The sequence below is a fragment of the Borostomias antarcticus genome, assembly GCF_949987555.1.
Source record: "Borostomias antarcticus genome assembly, chromosome: 1".
NCBI lineage: Eukaryota > Metazoa > Chordata > Actinopteri > Stomiiformes > Stomiidae > Borostomias > Borostomias antarcticus.
The window spans coordinates 39,237,648-39,260,934 of NC_140234.1; the positions used below are offsets into that span (position 1 = coordinate 39,237,648).

The following is a 23,287-nucleotide window of genomic DNA, read 5'->3' on the forward strand; positions in this document are numbered from 1 at the left end:
GAGCAGCAATAGGAGAGGGCTCAGAGTGGCAGGTGACAACTTGAGAGATTACATCCAGAAGAAAGAGAGAGAGAGGGACAGGACCAGAACATATGTAGGAAAGTGGCAGGGGCTTGGTGGCAACAAATACATGTTGGGTCTATGTTTGGATCAAATCTAGCCTGACGACATCTGGTCAGATGATTTCTGTGAACAATTTTACATTGAGTCACCCTGTGCCTGGTACAGATAGAAGAGTGGTGTATTCTATAGAGAACTGCTGATTGCAGAAGTGTTTGAATGACAAACGGGCATGTGGGTGTTACCTTGCAGCAGTAGGAATATTGCTGGTTAATCAGATAGGATAGCTTTTATTATTCCCCAGGGTGGGACATTTGGATTTTCATAGCGGCAAGTATTATAGATAGATGCAGTAAGGTAGAAGACATCACAGTATACTCAAATACTGCACTATGCTAGAGTTCACATTGCAGCACTCATGAAGGTAGGCTAATGCAAATAGGCACCATAATTTACATAAGGCATCACAGTGTTCTAGGATAGTACAATACTAATACTGAAATAGGCCTACTAAATACAACACTAAAGCTCCTCTAAAACTGCGCTGCCACTGTCGTTGCTCTCTCCACGTGGTGCAGCGAAGTATTGAAGTTGGCCTGACTGTGTGTGTGTACATGTTTGTGTGTGTGTATGTGTGTACATATTTATGTGTGTGTCACCTGTTTGAGCGTGCGCTCCATGTCGATACCCTGGCTCCAGGGGGCCGCTGGGTTGGCCAGACAGTCGCCAGCATTCCCCCGGCGGGAGATATCGATCTTCTGACGGCGAAGGTTCCGGAACGCCTCGGCCATCACCAGCACGCCGTCGTACGTCAGCGAAGAGGTGTACTGAGGACAGGTGGGAGGGACGCAGTCACACACACCAGCCTGTCCTCCTCCTGTCTGGATCCGGCTCCATGGTACAGGCACATTTCAGACAGCAGGCATTTAGCATTTTCTGGGTGAATTTGAGGGTTAAGGGTATAACCCCAGGGTGAATTTGAGGGTTAAGGGTATAACCCCAGGCCCATATTCTGTTCAGAAATCACCTCGGAGTAGGAGTGCTCATCTATGCAGGTCTCACCTGGCCATATAATCATCTGTGATTGTGCTTCAATTAAAAATAGCAGTCCCTTTGGAGCAAGTGAGTGTTTGAAAGATGAAATGTATAGATGACTATCAGACCACACCAAAATCACACAGTTTCTCTGGATTAAGCACTGATTTCTGGATTAAGCGCAGACCTCAGAGGGTTAAGATCCACTCCACTGGGTTCAGAAGTAAGAGAGATTAGACATCTACAGTATCCACAGGAGGCCAAACCAGGCTGGTCTGTGGTGGCAAGACGAGGGCTTTATAAAAGGATGAGTGAGTCTTCACAAGACGAGGGCTTTATAAAAGGATGAGTGAGTCTTCACAAGACGAGGGCTTTATAAAAGGATGAGTGAGTCTTCACAAGACGAGGGCTTTATAAAAGGATGAGTGAGTCTTCACAAGACGAGGGCTTTATAAAAGGATGAGTGAGTCTTCACAAGACGAAGGCTTTATAAAAGGATGAGTGAGTCTTCACAAGACGAGGGCTTTATAAAAGGATGAGTGAGTCTTCACAAGACGAGGGCTTTATAAAAGGATGAGTGAGTCTTCACAAGATGAGGGCTTTATAAAAGGATGAGTGAGTCTTCACAAGACGAGGGCTTTATAAAAGGATGAGTGAGTCTTCACAAGACTAGGGCTTTATAAAAGGATGAGTGAGTCTTCACAAGACTAGGGCTTTATAAAAGGATGAGTGAGTCTTATCTGACAGTTCTATTATAGTTAAGTCACAACGCTGTGACACGCAGCAGGATGCCCTCACAAGACACACAGAGCAAATACAGGCGCACACACCCACAGACACACACACACACACACAGAGCCCCCCCCCCCCACACACACACACACACACTCACGGATGCACACAGAGTTTAGCAGAGGCAACCACACCACCCGACAGGACATCTTCACACATCAGTACCAAAACAGAGGGATGGATGAGCGGAGGAGAGGAGGGAGGGGGGGATGGTTAAACTACCTCTCTCTCTCTCTCTCTCTCTCTCTCTCTCTCTCTCACTCACTCACTCACTCTAGGTTGTTTTAGGAAATCTAAAAAGCCTGATTTCATCCTTCTTTCATCTCCTTAAGTCTCTTATTTTTTTTGGAAAATCAAGCTGTAGAATGACTCTAGAAGTCTAGCTTTGACTCTTTTAAGAAGAATGAACGACATTCTCTCCCCCTTAACCAGTTCTTCTAAATAACATCATACTTTAAACTCAATGCTACAAAGAAAATATTGTTGACTTTTTGTCAACTGAATTGTATGTCTTACATATTCTAAATGCTATTCAAACAAATGAACAGACACACACATACACACACACACACACCTTACATACTCTATCCAGCTGATCTACTGCTATTCAAACAAACAAACAAACAAACAAACACACACAAACACACAAACCCAAACCCACTATCTGCCAAATATAGACAGATAGACCCGCTATGCAGATTTATCAGGTAGATATGCAATGATAATGATCAATTATCACACTGTTTATTATTAAATGTCACACTTCAGAGATATCAGCCAAACAGACAGAGGACGGAAATTAAATAATAGCTACAGTAAACATTGTCTCCCTCTCTCTCCTGCTTTTCTTTCTATTTTTTTCTCTTCCTCAGAATGCAGACAGAGAGAGAGAGAGAGTCACACAGAGGGACCAGGGCTGATGTATTTGTAATGCTGAGAGAGAGAAGAGAGAGAGAGAGAGAGAAAGAGGGAGAGAGAGAGAGAGAGAGAGAGAGGGAGAGGGAGTCACACAGAGGGACCAGGGCTGATGTATTTGTAATGCTGAGAGAAAGAGAGAGAGAGAGAGAGAGTCATACAGAGGGACCAGGGCTGATTTATTTGGGATGCAGAGGTATTATTACATATTAATAGTTCATATATGCACCAGACAACAGGAGCTTATAGATTATTACTGGAGGGAGGGAGAGAGAGAGAGAGAGAGCGCATGGGCAGGGTGGTGAAGAAAGCAGGGAGTGAGTGAGTGAGTCGGAGAGTGAGTGAGTAAGTGAAAAAGTGAGTCAGAGAGAGTGAGTCAGAGTGTGAGTGAGAGAGTGAGTGGGAGAGTGAGTGAGTGAGTGAGTGAGTGAGTGAGTGAGTGAGTGAGTGAGTGAGTGAGTGAGTGTGAGTGAGTGAGTGAGTGAGTGAGTGAGTGAGTGAGTGAGTGAGTGAGTGAGTGAGTGAGTGAGGGAATTAATACGTTTTTTTCCCAATTGCTTCAACACTAAAATGAAAAAGAGCACACGGTTAGTGAAACCAACAATCAAGGAGTAAAACCACTATAAGCACATTCTCAGCCTCACACTTTTTTGCAAACACTAAACTCATTATACATTAGACACAGAAATGTAACATGGTGTCCTTGCAATTTCAAAACACTACCTATGAAAATACCACTGGACCTGATCAAACACAGCCGTGAGTCGTGCAGACACTCTCACCAAGCAAGCGTAAGCACTGTAAAAACTAACACGACATACAGACGAAACAACTCTACCGATGCCATGTGCAAGAAATTCTGAGTGAGTAAATTCTGAGTGAGTAAATTCTGAGTGAATAAAAGCCGTGCGGCATGAATGTGGAGTCAGCACACTTCAGCATCGTACACTGCACACAGAACCTTTTTATATAGACATTTACTGTATACACCTGTAGGCCTGTTTTGAAGTACACAATGTCTTTTTTCAGAGTTTTGCAAATGGATGCTGTTGAAATCGCTCATGAATGTATGTTCATAAATGAGGCTGGGTTTACAGTAACCGAACAAAAGCAAGAAGAAGAGGGAGAAACATCATCATCACACAGCACTCACATATCACGCCGCACACACATATACACACACATATATACACACACACAGACTTGCACACGACCTCAATGTACTGTAGAGGACGCACTGCACCCTACACTGACTGCACTACTTTTTGTATATTGGTTTTTCTTAGTGTCAGTGTATCATTTGTTGCTCTAGCATTCTGTACAGCTCTTTGCACTGCCCTGTTTTGTCCTGCACCCTGTCCAATGTTGTCTCAATGTTATGCACCACGAATGACAGCAAATTCCTAGTATTGAGTGAGTGAGTGAGTGAGTGAGTGTGAGAATAAGAGTGAGAGAAGAGTGAGAGAATGAGTGAGTGGGTGAGTGAGTGCCTCAAATCTCTCCTCGTCACCCTGAGAACTACAGTCTGATTGGCTGAACATCTCTACATGGTGTAGCCTGCTACACCCCAGTTGGCTTCAACAGGATTTGTGTGTGTGTGTGTGTGTGTGTGTGTGTGTGTGTGTGTGTGTGTGCATACCTTGGGGGGACTCTCAGAGCCTGGGTACTCTCTCTGGTCCAGCTTGTTCCAGCGCTGCATCAGCTTGATGGCGATGGCCTTGCTGAAGTCCACCAGCTGGAAACCTGTCACGTTGGCCCCGCCATGCATGAACCTCTCCAACGAGATGTCCTTAAAACCCTGGACAGAGAGAGAGAGGAATGAGAGAGAGTGTGACAGGGAGAGAGAGAGAGAGAGAGAGAGGAATGAGAGTGCGACAGGGAGAGAGAGGGAGAGAGAGAGAGGGAGAGAGAGGAATGAGAGAGAGTGACAGGGAGAGAGAGAGGAATGAGAGAGAGTGACAGGGAGAGAGAGGAAGAGAGAGAGAGGGAGAGAGAGAGAGAGAGAGAGGGAGAGAGAGAGAGGAATGAGAGAGTGACGGAGAGAGAGGAAGAGAGAGAGAGAGAGAGAGAGGGAGAGAGAGAGGGAGGAAAGAGAGAGAGTGACAGGGAGAGAGAGGGAGAGAGAGGAATGAGAGAGTGACAGGGAGAGAGAGGGAGAGAGAGAGGGAGGAAAGAGAGAGAGGAAAGAGAGAGAGAGGTGTGTACTGTTTTCTGCTTCTCTTACATGCTCTGAGTTCTCCAGAGAGACCAGCTCAGTCACTAAAGCCTCCTTGTGGGGGAACACAACTCCCCTGAACTGTGCTCTGTCTAATCAGGACCACAAATCCCAGGACACCAGAACTACAAATCCCACGCTCCCCCTCGGGTACAGGGTCATGACCCTGGAGCGCTGCCTGGTTTCCGGCGGTAACGTTGTCTAGAAGCTGCTCTTGGTTCTGGGTTCCATGAATACATTTCCCAAAAAAGGGAAGGCCCTCTTCCATGAAAATTAAAAATAACTTTACTAAATTGATATATCCATATGGGCCGTTAAAAAACACAAACACATTGTTGAACACAGAGTGTGCTGAAGGCTTACGCCCAAACGCATTATTTCCATATGGACATGCCAATCTAATAAAGGTCCATATGGACATGCCCATTTAATAAACGTCCATATGGACATGCCAATCTAATAAAGGTCCATATGGACATGCCAATCTAATAAAGGTCCATATGGACATGCCAATCTAATAAAGGTCCATGTGGACATGCCAAGCTAATAAAGGTCCATGTGGACATGCCAATCTAATAAAGGCTTTTTAATGTAAAGGTCCATATGGACATGCCAATCTAATAAAGGCTTTTTAATGTAAAGGTCCATATGGACATGCCAATCTAATGAAGGCTTTTTAATGTAAAGGTCCATATGGACATGCCAATTTAATAAAGGCTTTTTAATTTTCTTGGATGAGTGCCTTTAGTTTTTTGGAAAAACGGTCATGATTCATTCAGACCAAGCAAAAGAACAAAACAGTTTGGTGAAGCCTTAAGACTAAGGCTGGGTTACACCAACATGGATTAAATGTATCCTTGTTTAGACTTAATCTAGGTTTAGTAAATCCAGGTTTAAACCGGTTTATAATTAATCAGAGGTTTTTTAATCTAGGTTTAAATGGAAATTAAACTGGGATTACCAAAGGGTTAGATTTAACCATGAATAATTGTAAACCAAGTTTAAACTAGGTGTAAAGTTTGGTGCAACTGGATTAAAAAATGAACCTTGTTTAAACCTAGTTTAAGAGTTAATCCTTGTCGGTGCAACTCAGCCTATAACCTTTTAAGAGCTTCTTGTATATTTGACCTGGACAAACATAAAAGATTTGGACTTACCAGGTTGGCTATGATGTAATGGTAGCCTTTGACATGTTTCCCCACACTGACTGCCTGGAGATAGATAGAGAGAGGGAGAGAGAGAGATGGAGAAAGAGGGGGAGGAAGAGAGAGAGAGGGAGGGAGAGAGAGAGGTGAGGAGCTATCTTGATTCATTGCCACAAAAACATGATTTACATGCTTAAACATGCCTGTGTGTTGTACATATGGCTACCTGCTATGTGTGTTTGTGTGTGTGTTTGTGTATACGTATGTGTGTGTGTGTGTGTATGTACTGTACAGCAGAAGTGTGCGTGTGTTTATGTGTGTGTGTGCGCGAGTGTGTGTTTATGTATGTGCACGTGTGTGTTTATGTATGTGTGTGTGTGTGCACGTGTGTGTTTATGTATGTGTGTGTATGTGTGTGGATGTGTGTGTGGGGGGGGTTGATGGTCTGTGTTGGTCTGTATTTGTGTGGATTTGTGTGTGGATGTGTGTGTGTGTGGGGGGGGGGGGGGGCTGATGGTCTGTGTTGGTCTGTATTTGTGTGGATGTGTGTGTGGATGTGTGTGTGTGGGGGGGGGGGGCTGATGGTCTGTGTTGGTCTGTATTTGTGTGGATGTGTGTGTGGATCTGTGTGTGTGTGTCAAGGTTATTAGAGTTAACGAAAACTAACTAAAAAACGAAAACTAGGTGTGAAAAAACATTTAAGTTAACTGAAATAAAAATAAAAACTAGGGTTTACAAAAAAACGATAACTAACTAAAACTGTATTGTGTGTTTACAAAACTAACTAAAATAAACTAAAATTGTAGAGAAAATGTCCTTAGTTTTAGTCTTTTTCATTTCATACATAAGCCTAGTATTTTGGGTGGATATTAAATCTATCCTACATTATTTTTTTAGCTGTGCCCCTGCGCAGAAGTAATCTGACGTTCACCAGATGGTTTGTTTCACACAGAGTGAAACAACATGAGCTCATGAGATCAGGATGGTCTCACGAGGCTAGCGCAGAAAAAAAAAACTAAAACTAATACTGAAACTAATAAAAACGAAACTAAAACTAAGCATTATCAAAAAATAAAAAATAAACTAAACTAGCAAATCTGCTTTAAAAACTAATTAAAACTAAACTGAAATTGAACACAAAAAGTTAAAACGATATAAAAATAAAAACTAATGAAAAAAAGCAAAACTATTATAACCCTGGTGTGTGTGTGGGGGAGGGGATGATGGTCTGTGTTGGTCTGTATTTGTGTGGATGTGTGTGTGGATGTGTGTGTGTGTGTGGGGGGGGGGGGCTGATGGTCTGTGTTGGTCTGTATTTGTGTGGATCTGTGTGTGTGTGTCTAAGCTATTATAGTTAACGAGAACTAACTAAAAAACGAAAACTAGGTGTGAAAAAACATTTAAGTTAACTGAAATAAAATAAAAAACTAGGGTTTACAAAAAAACGATAACTAACTAAAACTGTATTGTGTGTTTACAAAACTAACTAAAATAAACTAAAATTGTAGAGAAAATGTCCTTAGTTTTAGTCTTTTTCATTTCATACATAAGCCTAGTATTTTGGGTGGATATTAAATCTATCCTCCATTATTTTTTTAGCTGTGCCCCTGGGCAGAAGTATTCTGACGTTCACCAGATGGTTTGTTTCGCACAGAGTGAAACAACATGAGCTCATGAGATCAGGCTGGTCTCACGAGGCTAGCGCAGAAAAAAACTAAAACTAATACTGAAACTAATAAAAACGAAACTAAAACTAAGCATTATCAAAAAATAAAAAATAAACTAAACTAGCAAATCTGCTTTAAAAACTAATTAAAACTAAACTGAAATTGAACACAAAAAGTTAAAACGATATAAAAATAAAAACTAATGAAAAAAAGCAAAACTATTATAACCCTGGTGTGTGTGTGGGGGGGGGGGGGACTGATGGTCTGTGTTGGTCTGTATTTGTCAAAGCTGTTGACAGGAAGGGAGACGTGGCCAGGGGGAAGCAATGACAGATGGATGGTTAACTAATGAAACGTTACCCCGGAGCCAAGGTCAAAGGTGACTGGGCTGGCAAGAGGTACACACACACATACACACACACACACACACACACACACACACACACACACACACACACACACACACACACACACACCTTTGGCACCTGTGGCACCTGTCAGAGTTTTAGTATCCCCCTCAGCAGACAGGTTCACATGTGAGAAAGGAGACAGGGGAACTAATGCGAGTCGACAAGACGAAGGCTGTGTATGCGTGTGTGTGTGTTCTGTGTATGTGTGTTCTGTGTGTGTGTGTATGTTCTGTGTATGTGTTCTGTGTGTGTTCTGTGTATGTGTGTTCTGTGTGTGTGTGTGTATGTTCTGTGTATGTGTGTTCTGTGTGTGTGTGTATGTTCTGTGTGTGTTCTGCATGTGTGCGTGTGTGTGTGTTCTGCGTGTGTGTGTTCTGTGTATACGTGTTCTGTGTGTGTGTATGTTCTGCATGTGTGCGTGTGTGTTCTGCGTGTGTGCGTAAAACATTCCTCCCGCTCTGTCCTACCTGTTCCAGAATGTTCTGCATGTGTGTGTGTGTGTAAAACCTTCCTCCCTCTGTCCTACCTGTTCCAGAATGTTCTGTGTGTGTGTGTGTGTAAAACCTTCCTCCCTCTGTCCTACCTGTTCCAGAATGTTCTGCATGTGTGTGTGTGTGTGTAAAACCTTCCTCCCTCTGTCCTACCTGTTCCAGAATGTTCTGCATCCTCTCAGGCTCCAGGTCCAGCACGTACTTCCTCTCCTGCCGGCGGTCCAGCTCCTCCAGCAGCCGGCGGTACGCCGCCTCGCTAAAACTCTCCACACAGATCGCACTCACCTACACACACACACACACGCACACACACACACACACACCAGATGTACTGCAGTCTGAGGCGTGTGTGTGTGGGCTGTGAAAAGTGCCATGGTTGCTTGTTCAAAGCTTACTTACAATATGTATGCGTATGTTTGTATATCTGTATGTATGTATGTATGTATGTATGTTTGTATGTATGTATGTTTATATGTAAGCAGGTATGTATGTTTGTATGTATGTATGTATGTATGTATGTATGTATGTATGTATGTATGTATGTATGTATGCATGCATATATGTATATGTATATTTGTATGTATGTATGTGTGTATGCATGTATGTACTGTATGTATGTATGTATGTATGTATGCATGTCAGTATGTATGTATTTATGTATGTAAGGATGTATGTATGTATGTATGTATGTACAGTATGTACTGTATGTATGCATGTATGTATGTGTGTGTGTGATGAATGACTTGGGAGCACTGCTCAGGTTGTTTTTGGTACTTCAGAGAATAAAGACTAAGATGGTAAGATAGTCTGTGTTCAAATATAGTACTAAAATATTAAAGGTATAATATGTAATATGTGGATTAAAATAAACATTTTTTCAAAAATAATACATCCATAGGGCTTTGCGAAGGCTGCAGAGTAAAAGTATTGCTTTTCCATAAAAAAATATATTTTGTCTGAAATTATTACATTATGAAATGTTGACGGCCCGACAATGACACTCTGTTGATATCATACCAGCCAATAGTATTACAGCATTGGTACTGCGCGCTGGGTTGCCAGGTACTATTCTAGCTTCACCACTGTGAGATTAGCAGTAGCCAGCTGACGTTATACTTCCATGAATTAGCAGCATTATAGATGTTGGTTAGTGTGTGTGCGACTATAAAACGGCAACTTTTCCGTCCACTTCCGCTCACTCTTTTCAGCTAAACGTTTGGTAAAATGGCAGAGTTTCGTCATCCTGCTTCTCCGCCTGAGCCCCGGCGAACCGTGCGATACAAATCTCAAAAGCTCAGTGACCGAAGAAGGAGCAAAAGTCGGATAGACATCGGGCCAGCATTTGCTCGTTGGACAGAGTTCATGGAGTTTCATGGGATAAAGTTGCATGGTGACATGGCTACTTTTCTACTAGACCGGTACGCTAGCAAACTAGCTATCGTTATCTTTCTTGGAATATGCATAGCCAGACCTAACGTTATCTCCACACTACAGCATCTAACGTAACTTATTACATGGCACTCTGAAATACTTGATTGTGATTACTGATTAGTGTAACGTTATGTTCCTCTCGGAGTGAAGATCTTATCACAGTATGACTGAAACAGTGCATTCTCTGGCATTTTGGCAACCAATACGTTGTGTTGTTGCAGTTCTTATCTTGAGACACTAGATGGGGGACATAATCCACATATTACATATTATACCTTTAATATTAGTCTGGTTAGGGGACAAGACCACGCTTTGTGGGTAGATGGTATGCCAAATCAATTTTTTTTGTTGTTGTTTAGATGTATCGGTTCACTTTACTGGTTTGGCAACATTTTTCCTTACCAATGCCCAACATATAGTGTGATGCTATTGAAATTAGATGAACAGCTTTACAGGAGCCAAAGCACACTAGAATGTGATTTTGATTTAGGCTAGGACTTATACTTAACATACTTTCTATAGGTTAGTAGCCTACAGACTTTCATTGCAGACTAGTATTAAGCTTAGCTGTATATTAGATTATTTACTTCTTGAAACAAATCATAACTCAACAGTAGCCGATTCACGGTATTTGCACACCAACAGACCTGACGTTTTAACTAGAGTAGCATTAGCTCTTTAAAAAGTTGTAACACGTTGGGCAGAGCGAGCGGGAAATGTGCAGACAGTCAAAGTGATCTCGGTGAGTCAAACGTCTTATAATATGTCGTAAATAAGGTCCAGGTTGTCAAAAACGAGCATTGTCCTTTAACGTTGAACCCTGGTCCTGGTGCCTGAATGTTGTGTTTTCCTTTTCATAAATAAAGACTGCCAGCATACATTGGAGCATACATTGGTGAATATACACTCACCAAAATGCAGGAAATCAAGTGTCTGAAGCTGGACATTTTCTGGGGGAGGACCCCCACCCCTGCACCCCCACTTTAAACTATAACTAGGCGCCCATGTACATACATACATACATACATACATACACACATACATGCATAACTGAGGTACCAACACAAGCACTCATTCGGTCCCATGCCCCCCCCCCCGTTCACTTTATGTGCGACCGAACTGAACTACCGCGCATGCATGTGCAGTTTAGCTAAGAGCTGCCAACATTGACTACAACATGTATGTACAGTATGTATGTATTTATGTATGTATGTATGTATGACTGTATATACATACATACAAACAAACATACACACATACATATTGTAAGTAAGCTTTGAACAAGCAACCTATGTGGCACTGTATGTATGTGTGTGTGCGTTTGTGTGTATGTGTGTGTGTATGCGTTAATGTATGTGTGTGTGAGAGTGTGCGTGTGTATGACCTCACCTGCCATCCGTTCTGTCCTGCTCGTTCCATGATGGCTTGCAGGATGGCGTAACCTAGGCAACAAGAAAGAGAGAAACACACCGACGCATGGCATGGTGTTATGCAAGGTACTGTAGGTTGTCACGTCAACAAGCTGCTTCTCACATTCAAGTTAGGTTGTCACATCAGAAAGCTGCTTCTCACATTCTTTTAGGTTGTCACGTCAGAAAGCTGCTTCTCACATTCAAGTAAGGTTGTCACGTCAGAAAGCTGCTTCTCACATTCAAGTTAGGTTGTCACGTCAGAAAGGTTTGAGCCTGAATATACAGAAGAGGACAGAGAGGCTGCAGCCGCTGCTGTCGCTATTCCACGGGCCAAGACCCACTGGTGGTGTTTGAGTGAAAACTGTCCAGCCATGCTGACAGAGAGGGGATCTTTATGTTGACAGGAATGGGATCGTGGACAGAAATTGCTATGGAGGTGGAGGAGGAGATGGAAGAGAGCCACGCTTTGTCTGACAGAGCATACTAGCTGAGTTGGAGGCGTTCAGGAGACCTTTTTTCACCTGGACAGGATCAACATAAAAAACATAGACCCGAGGGCCCTGGGGGCAGATGACAAATAAGTAAGTCTATGTTTTATAATGTAGGCTCAGGCGCTACTGGTTTAGCCTTGTGAGACCATCCTGATCTAGCGAGCTCACATTCAGTTGAAACAACTACTAGTTGACATTGAATGACTAGTTAGAAAGCAATTTTTAAATGTATTTTCTTTATACTTTCTCTATGCAGTATGGTATAGTTGGGTACAGGATATTCCTGGAATGAGTGCTACGTGGAGAACCCCTGAGGAGACATCACTGCGTTCTTCCTGCCTGTGTGGTCCACAGTATTCAACTGTGATGTGCTTCCTTCGATGGACAATAATGTGGCTTTACCGAGGTCAATGAGGCTTTTGAAGGAATGGATTAGATGTAGACTTGCACAATGTGTTTCTCTTAAGACAGACCAAGTCAAAATACAATACTTATACAATACAATACAATACTTAATAGACAATACAAATGCAGATGACAATTTCTACAACGGAGAGTTTGGATACTTGATTCTGATTGGCTAGCAGCCGTGGTAAAATACTCTGTAACCCACAGCTGCGACCGCATAACAATTAGTATTAATGCGCCGTCAATCTCATTGAGAAGGCCATTGATAAAATCAAGCGGTAGGCTATGTTTTGCATAGCAACCACTCGCAGCAACCTCGCCTTTTTCGTATCCTATTACAATAACGCACTCATCAGTTCGATGTACATAACACACCCATGCCCCCGCCCCCTTATATCCATATAGCATGTAGCTGTAGCAGATTATGGACATGACAAATATTATCCAGACCATACTGTGAGACCATCTCACTGGATTGTAGATCTCAAGCCATGCCTGATAAAGATCTGCAGGCCTCCAGGCTTGAGCCAGGGACATCCTGCTCTCCCCTACCCTCCAGGCTTGAGCCAGGGACATCCTGCTCTCCCCTACCCTCCAGGCTCAGGGACATCCTGCTCTCCTCTACCCTCCAGGCTCAGGGACATCCTGCTCTCCCCTACCCTCCAGGCTCAGGGACATCCTGCTCTTCCCTACCCTCCAGGCTCAGGGACATCCTGCTCTCCCCTACCCTCCACGCTCAGGGACATCCTGCTCTCCCCTACCCTCCAGGCTTGAGCCAGGGACATCCTGCTCTCCCCTACCCTCCAGGCTCAGGGACATCCTGCTCTCCCCTACCCTCCAGGCTTGAGCCAGGGACATCCTGCTCTCCCCTACCCAGATCACTCAATGGGAGGGCACACAGGGGGAAACGTGGTTCGTTTGGACTGTTTCCTGTCAAACTCAGAACCCTTTCTAGCCCAAGGACAGGGCCCTTTGAAATGGGATTAACTCTTCCTCTCCTCACCATGGTCCTTCTCCCTTCCCCTGAGCAAAAACTGTTCTGTCACATTCCAATGAAAGATATCTCCAAGCAGACTCACACAGTGAAACTAAGAGGATGAACATTCTCCCATTTTCATTATAAATAAAATGCAATTTCTTTCTCCCAACTATGTGATGCAACCACCATGAGAATAAGCCCTGGGAATAAAGTATGGGCATTGATGCATTATATTTGTAAGCAAGTTGCAGTGTATTTCAAATGCATAGACTTCGTGTAAAGAAGAACTTCAGGAGAAAAAACAGTCAAATTAACAATTTATTGAGCAAGCCTATTACATGGGGTCAAAACTTTCTCAGTTCTCATGGAGATGGTCTGCAGCTTTTAACCTGGCCACAAGCCCGGAATCACATGACAAACACATTTGCATACAAAGAATGTTCATCAACACCAGATAGAGTCAACTGAGATTCTGAATGGTCAAATATATCAGCTGATCTCTGCCCCCCTGGATCCTAGGAACTTCCTGGGTCCTCCTAGGATCATGTTACAGAATGTACTCACTTCAAAGAAGACCATTTGCCATCCATTTACACAGAGACAAAAGACCATATGGTGTAACTCAAATGTTAAACTCTCCTTAAATTAACACAGTTCCAACTAAATTGAAGTTTATTTAATATCCAACTAAAATGATTACGACATGAGAGTAATACAGACACGTGATTGATGTAATATAGGATAAAAATATACTACAGTATATACAAGTGTTATTGTGTTTTTCAACAACTGGTTCTATGTCAACCTAGCGGTGTGTGGTATCGATCTGAAACTAAAATCATGAATCAATTGATTATGCATGTTGGGGAAATGTAATATGTTGAAATCATAACAGGGATATTTGATGATTCCAGACTCTAAAGAGAATCTTGGCTCCCCTTTTATGACCCGAAGGGAGTGGGGGGTGACACAGTCCACAGACCCCTCACTCTGTGTGATTGATCAATTGGTGCGGTCCATGCAAACATGAAACACCTCAGTCTCCTGCCCTTCTTAAGTGGGGGATGGGACAGATTCTCTCTCTCAGTGCTCTCTCAAGTTCTGGGTTCTCCTTGTAACACCTAACCCAGGATCCAAGCTTGTGCCTGATTGATGAAAAACAATCTGTATCCGTAGAGATCTAAGATCTCTGTGTAGTCCACGCCAGGGTCTTAGGAATCTGCACAAACTCTTCAAACGATCCACCTCTGGCGAGAGTAGAGGGTTTGAATGAGACATTTACAACTTTTAAACTGAATCATTTCAGTTGCTGTATATCGAGCAGCACTGAAATTGAACTCTAAATCTCTGCGAATATCAACGTTCGCCAAGTCTACTATCACTGTTTCAATAGATGCGCAGGCGCGCTACCCCCTGCATCAAACCGAGCGACCATCAGCCACACCTATTCACTTCTCTGAGCCAAACAACGCCTCCGGACACATTGCTTTTCAACACACTATACCGTAAGGTTGCCATCCGGCGTTCTACTGCCAAGTGTTGTTTAAGCTTAGAGGATTTAGGATAGGCTGGGATAATCTATGACATCATTAATTTCCTTTCTGCTGTTTTCATATTATTTTGATAATTTATTAGTATAACTTCATTATTAAACTTTGATCACGTCCTAGCATCATCACATGGGCTTTAGGTCACTTGATTGAGTCAAGACCTCCTCCTTCAGACTGAGATTGATAAATTAGACTATTGATAAAGGTTATCTCTTTCCCTGTACAGAACAGGGTGGTGCCCCATACGAGTTGATTTAATGTATTAAATCCATTTTCCTTCATATTTGTGATAACTGCGGTATAATCATAAATTATACCTAGTCATATTTCCATATTTCTAACTCTTAGAATGCTACATAGCCTACATTATCCATCCATACTGGTATCTTATCTTTATCCTGTATAGATTGATACTTCATTTGTGATTTGTAAATTGTGTATCGTAGTTATCTGTAATGAGCACATCTTGGAGACTGTATTTTACTGTGACTGTGCATTACTTGTACATCACATGTGACATATAAAATAATTTGAATCTGAATGTTACATAGCAGGCTATGTATGGGAATAAGTAATATGTGAACAACATGCAGACTGGGATGTTTTAGGCTATATGTAGCCTACGTTCTTTCTATAAAATAAGGTGTCCAAACTGTAGATCTAGGCCACTCATTTTCATCTCAAATGGGCCCCTGATTAGCCTGTCTGTCAGTCCAAAACAATGTTTCTAATAATATATTATAGCCCTGGCTTTTATTTGCTTCAATGGCTGAACTGGACTCAAGCGGCCTATAATAGGGCTATTTGAGTTGGGACTGAGAAAGAGTACACAACTCTCCAGTAGCAAACAATCAAATTGTTTATTTAAACAAACTAATTAATATTAAGCTGCTATGCTCTAGGCTACAGAAACTAGGCATTCAAATAACTAATCATTTAGAAAGTTAATCAGGCAAAGGCCTCAGGGGTGGATTTAGTAGTTTTGGGGCCCAAGGCAAACACAGGCATGGGGCGCTAAACAGCCCTTGTTCTCTACTCTTTTCAATCCTTATTTAACACTACAGGTATTTTTACTGGCTGGATGGATAGCTTTACACTGATACTAGTAGCCCATCTAGTAAAGATAGCAATGCTGCTGATAATAACAAGATGTCAGTAAGATAACTGTTAACTCAAGTGGGAGCTGTACATCAGCTCCCTCACCAAAAAAGCACAGCAGAGGATGTACTTCCTGAGGCAGCTGAATAAATTCAATATCCCAAAGGCAATGATAGTGCTCTTCTACACATCCATCATCGAGTCCATCCTCACGTCCTCCATCAACATCTGGTTCTCTGCCGCAACAGACAAAGACAAATGCAGACTGCAGTGCATCATCCACTCCGCTGAGAGGGTGATCTGATCTGAGAGTTTTGCTAAAAAACCTTCTGCTGTCTTAAGTTGACTCCTCTTTCCTCCTTGTTTCAGCATTGCTGGGGTAACGTTAGCTTATCTGCTTCAGTTTTGAAATAGTGCTCCCAGAGTATCTGAATCATTTCCGCAGATGCACAGTAATGGAATAGTCCATTATAGTGCCTGGGGAGGGGGGGCCTGACTGAGACACTCATGAATTAGGCAATCTGACGCTATTTAACGTATGGATTTTTATAAAGAAATTATTATTTTTGAAAAGTTAATAAAAATAATTCTTAACTATACGTTTATGCGGCATTTATGGGGCCCTTTGTAGGTGGGGGCTCTATGTCAGGGTACGTCAATGTTTAAGCTAATGGGAGAAATTACATTTCCCCTCCGACACTATCTTTTTAACAGTGGGCTTGACAGCTGTCAGGCTTATGCGCAAGCAGTCCTCCAAAGATTGGTTTGACAGTCGGTTCCTCTCATGCGTTTTTATAGAGTTCATGTTTGAGAATGCAGCTTCACACGTGTAAGTTGAACCAAACATGGTAAGCACATACATGGCCAATGTCTTCAGTGTGGCATACTCTTGGGGACAAGCCACCCAAAATGTGGCCAGGCTTTCAGCACCACAGAGAGCAGCCTGCATGTCAGCAGAAGCCTGCATGTCTATCAGTTCACTTTGAACCAGCGGCATCACCTTCCTCACGTTAGCGGAGAATTCTCCACCTGGGTTGATAGTGAATGGGTCACGCACGAATCCAATGACATCCCTGGAAATAACAAAGTCATGAAATCTGACAAGAGACATTTTCCCACAGCTGTGTGATAAATCTCTTCATGTTCTCCGTGACCTTGCTGTCACCCACTGTCTTAAGTGTGCTAAAGTGTAGCAGCCTCCCGACAACAAATATGCATGCAAAATATCAAGTTTTTTTTCCAAAGGCGTCGAGCTTTTCCACCATATCCACCACCGTTCTCCCTGTAGTTGTAGATTTAGTGTGTTCAAATGGGAAAATATGTCCATTAAAAATGCAACATTGGACATGTATTCTCTGTCTTGCATGATGTGCAGGTGGTCAGCTGCCGCTTTTGCTTGACTTTGCATAAAAAAATCCACAACTTGATCCCAGAGTTCAACAAAACGCTCCAAAGCTTTGCCTTTACTGAGCCAGCGCACGTCGTTGTGGAGTAAGAGGTCATCATGAGAGACTTCAGATTCCTGGACCAGTTTTCGGAACAAACTGTGCTGTGTGCTTGAATTCCCCCCTGATGAAGTGAATTAATTAATTTTCATTGCTTTGTCCATAACCTCATTAAGATCGGCACTTAATTTTGCGCACGGCACGCTTTGGTGAATGAGACAGTAAAGTGCGTTAATGCTGGGGGCGACCATCTTAATTTTGCTCACTAGTCCTCTGTTTCTGCCAGTCGTGGCAGGAGCACCATCTGTGACAACCAGGTTGACTTTTTCAAATGACAGTCCATGCTTTTGAAACAGCTCTTCCAACTTACCAAAGATAACAGCGCCAGTGGTAATGCCCTCCAGTGGAATCAAGGCCAACAGCTCCTCTTTGAAATCTTTGCCATAGAAATATCTGACAAAAACGCACATTTGGGAAATGTCAGTATTGTCGGTGGACTCATCAATAGCTAGCGATAGGTATTTGGCTTCTTTGATCTCGTCAATTACAAGTCGCTGGACATCCTCTGCCAAAACATGGACACGGCGAACAATAGTTTTAGCAGACATGGTATCTGTTTGACAGACGCCATTATCCTGTCCATAGATTTGTCAGTGGCAAGTTCCGTCAGAACAGCCACCATGCACTCCTGAAAAAACATCAGCATCAGCAAACGGCTTCTTATGCTTGGAGAGTACACAGGCCGCCTGCAGAGTCGTTGTTGCCCTCTTGTTCAGTTGAAGTTGGGTTAATAATTCCGCTGGCATGGGAGTATTGAGAGGCCTGCAGAGTCGTTGTTGACCTCTCTTGTTCAGTTGAAGTTCGGTTAATAATTCCGCTGGCATGGGAGTATTGAGATTGTTGCCCTCTCTTGTTCAGTTGAAGTTGGGTTGATAAATCCGCTGGCATGGGAGTATTGAGATTGTTGCCCTCTCTTGTTCAGTTGAAGTTGGGTTAATAATTCCGCTGGCATGGGAGTATTGATATTGTTGCCTCTCTTGTTCAGTTGAAGTTGGGTTAATAATTCATGGGAGTATTGAGATTTTAAAGCAGCATTTTTTCTCTGACGGGCCTCTGACTGTTCGGGGTATGACTCCTTGAAGCTTGCATGCTTTGTGTTGTGGTGACGCCTCAGATTATATTCTTTAGCGACCGCGACAGTTTCATTGTAAATGAGGCACACGGGTACAGCAGTTCTAAAAGTTGACAATATGAATTAGGGTTGGGCGATGTGTGCTGAAATATGACATCACGATGTGGCCATCCAAACATCGCGATGGACGATGATATCGTCATTTTGTGGAAATAATAATAATAATAAAATAAAACGAAAAATAAAAAAGTCAAACATGTTTTATAGGCCTATTACGTATCCCGGGTAGGCTATTGTAGAATCAGGCTTAACATTAACTGGCTACGTGACGCAGTCACTTTATATGAAATAACTTATATTTAATTTAGAGAGAAAATGCAAGTCTACAATAGCCTACCCGGGATACGTAATACGCCTATAAAACATGTTTTACTTTTTTTTCGAACAAATGTGATAATGACGCCACCATGGCTATCTTGCACAAATCAGCACTGCTTGATCCAAGATACCGAGGGGAACACATGCAGCCACCTGAGCTGAACCACGTCAAGACCGAGCTGGTTGCAGAGATGGTAGCAACAACGACCCGTGCAGAGCGCCCAACAGTCAGTCCCACCACGCAGGAAGATCAGCAGTCCAGCGCTGCTGCTCCTAAGAAGAGAAAAAGCTCGCTGGGCAGTCTTCTAGGGGAAAAAAACAAACCAGCTACGCGCACTGCTGCTGAAATCGCAGAGGCAAAGATCACAGCCTACTTGCTGGAAGAGACAATTGACGGAGATGACGATCCACTCAGATGATGGAAAGATAACCAAACGAGGTTTACTTTTACGGCTAGTATTGCGCGTAAATACCTCTCCATATGCGCAACCAGCACACCATCAGAGCGCGTGTTCAGCACCGCAGGTAGTGTTGTCACTCCTCTCCACTCCCTACTAAAGCCTGATAAAGTGAACATGCTGGTTTTCTTAGCCAGGAATCTAGAATAGAAAGAGTAGGCCTAAACCCTGGGGTAAGAGTATAGAGTCAGAGTGTAGAGTTTTTGTTTGCCATTTTTTATGCTATATGTGGTATTTTATTAAAATATGTAAATAACAATTATTTACAATTTCTTTATTATTATTTCTTTATTATTATTCAACAAAATATGCGGTTGATAAACACAGGCCCTATCCAATTTTGTGAGTTGTTTATTTTATGCATAATGGCTCAGAAGCCACACATTTAAATAAAGCAGAATTAACATTGTATTTTATTGTGGTCTTTTGATTAAGGCAAGTAAGTACAAAATGAAATTATTATTTAACCGGGTATCTACATTTCTACATGCATATTCACTTTGGTATCTACATTTCAGGTCCCGTTGGCGAGTCTAGGTTCTGATTGGCTCTTTCTAGGTTGTTATTCTGCCCAGAAATGAGCATTTAGCTTGCCTGCATGTAGGTGTTATAATAGCAACGAAACAAAAGATTTTCTGTTCTACGGTAGGCCTAGTGTGTCATTTATTGATAGTTGGTTCGCTTAGAACCTTGAACTGGACTCATTAATGAAAAGCGTTGTAGGCCTCAATGTGGCGAAAATGTAAGAATGAAATTGCAAAAAATTAGGCTAATGCTATATTATTGTTGTAACAGGTAATATTTATGTTGCATGTGGCTGATCATGGCAGGCTAAGTTTGATGAAATCGTTTATCAAGTCGAGTCCGAAGACCCTACTATTATAGGCCTAGTCATAGGCCTAGTCTTGTATCATAAATGACTGAGGGAAGAAGTTGCAAATGTTTGCCTATGCCCTTCCACTACATTGTTTATGTGTCCTATAATTTAACAGATTAGAATTTATACAGCTAAACAAACATGAGGTTCACTCCGTGTCCGTGCGTAAAATGTTTCATGAGCGCACGGGCTGTTGAACTACATCAAATTGAGATAATGTTTGTTAAGCTATAGATACATTCTAATCTGTTACATTTTATGACACATATGCCTAGAATTAGTAGATTACGACTCAAATTAGTTAATCTAATTATTTACAATGTTTAAAGAAGTAGAAATAACTCCGGTATTCGAATTGTGTTCGAGTGTTCGACCTGTGACCTCTAACCTGTACGGTGCGGAAGTGATGGCGCCGGTGTGTGTGGCTTGCCGTCTGCCGCTGTCAGTTTTGTTTGTGCTTATACTGATTTTGACAGTTGTCACGAGAAATGTCAAGTCTCTACGGATTTATGATCGCCAAGCGCTTCTGGATATCCAGCTTGCTAGCAGAAATCTTGTCAAGTTTGATCCGGGACAGAAAACTTTTTCTCCGCCGCTACTTGCGGGAATACCTGCTCACCTTTACCGGGCAGCGGCCCCTCCTCCCCGGCGGAGGCGACCCAGAAGCCGCCGAGGTAAACGCAGCGGCCGACTGGCGAAGCTGAAAGCCTCACTGGTGCTTTGTCCCGGGTCTACTTTGGTCGGATATGGATCCATCCATCGCTACTGTGTCTTCCGTCGCCCTCTGGAGTCTGTCGGCGCCTGGCTGGTACCTGTCACCGGCAGCGAGGAGTTTCACAGGCCTACCCGCCTCTGTTCTCCCCGTCTCCGCAGAGGAGGGGTGAACCCCCGCAGCCTTCGGCCTCTGGCCCGAGCGCCCCGGACGGTTCGGCACGTTGCGGTTCCCGCAAGGATAGCACTGGTGAATGCTAGATCGCTAGCAGATAAGACCTTTATTTTAAATGACTTCTTCATCACACGCGAATTGGATTTCTTGTGCATCACTGAGACTTGGCAGGGCGTTGGTGAGTCAAGCTCCTTTTCTGAACTCTTGCCGCCTGCCTGTACGTATTTCAATGTTCCGCGGACGACCGGCCGTGGAGGGGGAATTGCGACCGTCTATAAACAAAACTTTGACTGTAGACAACTGTCTTCGCTCTCATTCTCCAGCTTTGAGCTGAACATGTTCGAGCTGGGTCGCTCTCTCCCTGTACTGTGTGCGGTGATATAGCGACCTCCGAAATACAACAAGCATTTCATCACTGACTTCTCTGACTTCCTGGCTGAAATAATGCCTAAATATGACCACTTTTTAATTCTGGGAGACATGAACATACATGTGTGCTGTCCCTCCAAGCCGTTGGCTAGAGACTTTTTAAATCTTATTGACTCATTTGATCTTGTGCAGTCGGTGACTGATCCCACACAAGAGCGCGGGCACACACTCGATCTTGTCCTATCTTATGGTCTATCCGTTTTTAACATCGAAGTTTGTGGTGCATTTTTCTCAGATCATATGCCTGTTTTATTTGATGTATCTCTCCCATGTGATATCGACAAACCATCTGCACCGGCCCGTCGCTGCCGTATGTTGAACCCTTCCACTGCTGTTCGCTTCTCGTCTGCGTTTACCAGCGCTACTCTACCCGGCCCAGTCAGCCCCGTGTGTGTTAACGCGGAGGAGTTAACCTCTCAGTTTGACTCCACCTGTCTGCAAATCCTGGACTCTGTCGCTCCTCTGACAACCAGGCGCTCCAAACCTAAACCCGAGCCCTGGTTGAACGACAGCACACGGGAAGCGCGGCGAGAATGCAGGAGGGCTGAACGTCAGTGGAAAAAGGACAAGCTGCATGTATCTTTTGACATTCTGAGGGACAGCTGGCGTAGATATCAGCAAATTGTCAAAGTTGAAAAAACGAAACATTTGTCTGATATCATTTTAATCAACTGCCACAAGCCTCAGGTTCTGTTTAAAACTATTAATGACATTCTTGATGTCCCCCAGTCAGTCCGCCTTGAAGCTTCCTCTGAAACATGTGAGCTCTTTCTGCAGTTTTTTACTGATAAGGTAGCCAACATCAGAGCCAGCATCTCCACCCCAACACACGACCCCTCTATTTTTGTCACCTGCCTGGCTACTTTTAGCCAATTTGAGCCTGTGTCTCTTTCCCAGCTAGAGGAAATAATTTCCATTATGAAGCCCTCAGGCTCCCCCTTAGATGTCCTTCCCCCTCGGCTTGTCAAAGAGGCCAGCAGGGCTATAGGACCAGATGTCCAGAACATTATGAATCACAGCCTCGCAGGAGATGTACCAGTAAATTTTAAACATGCTGTAGTGCAACCGCTGATCAAAAAGCCTAACCTGGACGCCTCTGTCCTTTCCAATTTCAGGCCAATCTCCAAGCTCCCGTTTCTTTCCAAAGTTCTGGAGAAAATTGTACTCGGTCAACTGATGTCGTTTTTGAACACACATGGTATTTTGGAAGTGTTCCAGTCTGGGTATAAGGCGCTGCACAGTACAGAGACTGCACTCCTAAGGATTTTTAATGATATATTTCGGGCTACGGACTCTGGTGACTCTTTTTCTTGTACTGTTGGATCTTACTGCCGCTTTCGACACAGTGGATCACAATATTCTGCTCTCCCGCCTGGAGCACTGGGTTGGCATCAAAGGTTCAGCTCTGGAGTTTTTCAGGTCATACCTGTCAGAGAGAAGCTTTTGTGTTAGCCTGGGCGACGCTGTATCCGCCACTGCATCTCTCCCTTGCGGGGTGCCCCAGGGCTCAATTCTTGGACCAATTTTATTTATGTTGTATCTACTCCCCCTAGGATCTATTTTCAGGAAACATGGAGTCTCCT

At 43.2% G+C, this 23,287-nt stretch overlaps 1 protein-coding gene across 2 annotated transcripts in view; it reads right to left on the reverse strand.

Annotated features, from left to right (window-relative positions):
- Positions 1–23,287, reverse strand: part of gria4a (glutamate receptor, ionotropic, AMPA 4a) — a gene marked incomplete at both ends in the record, with an annotated part of 217,307 nt that overhangs the window by 91,716 nt on the left and 102,304 nt on the right. For both annotated transcript variants that reach the window (XM_084444275.1, XM_084444274.1), the window contains 5 exons: positions 720–887; positions 4,442–4,600; positions 6,175–6,228; positions 8,884–9,015; positions 11,551–11,603. In XM_084444275.1, the coding sequence (XP_084300401.1) occupies positions 720–887; positions 4,442–4,600; positions 6,175–6,228; positions 8,884–9,015; positions 11,551–11,603 (566 nt within the window). The remainder of the gene's footprint in view (positions 1–719; positions 888–4,441; positions 4,601–6,174; positions 6,229–8,883; positions 9,016–11,550; positions 11,604–23,287) is intronic.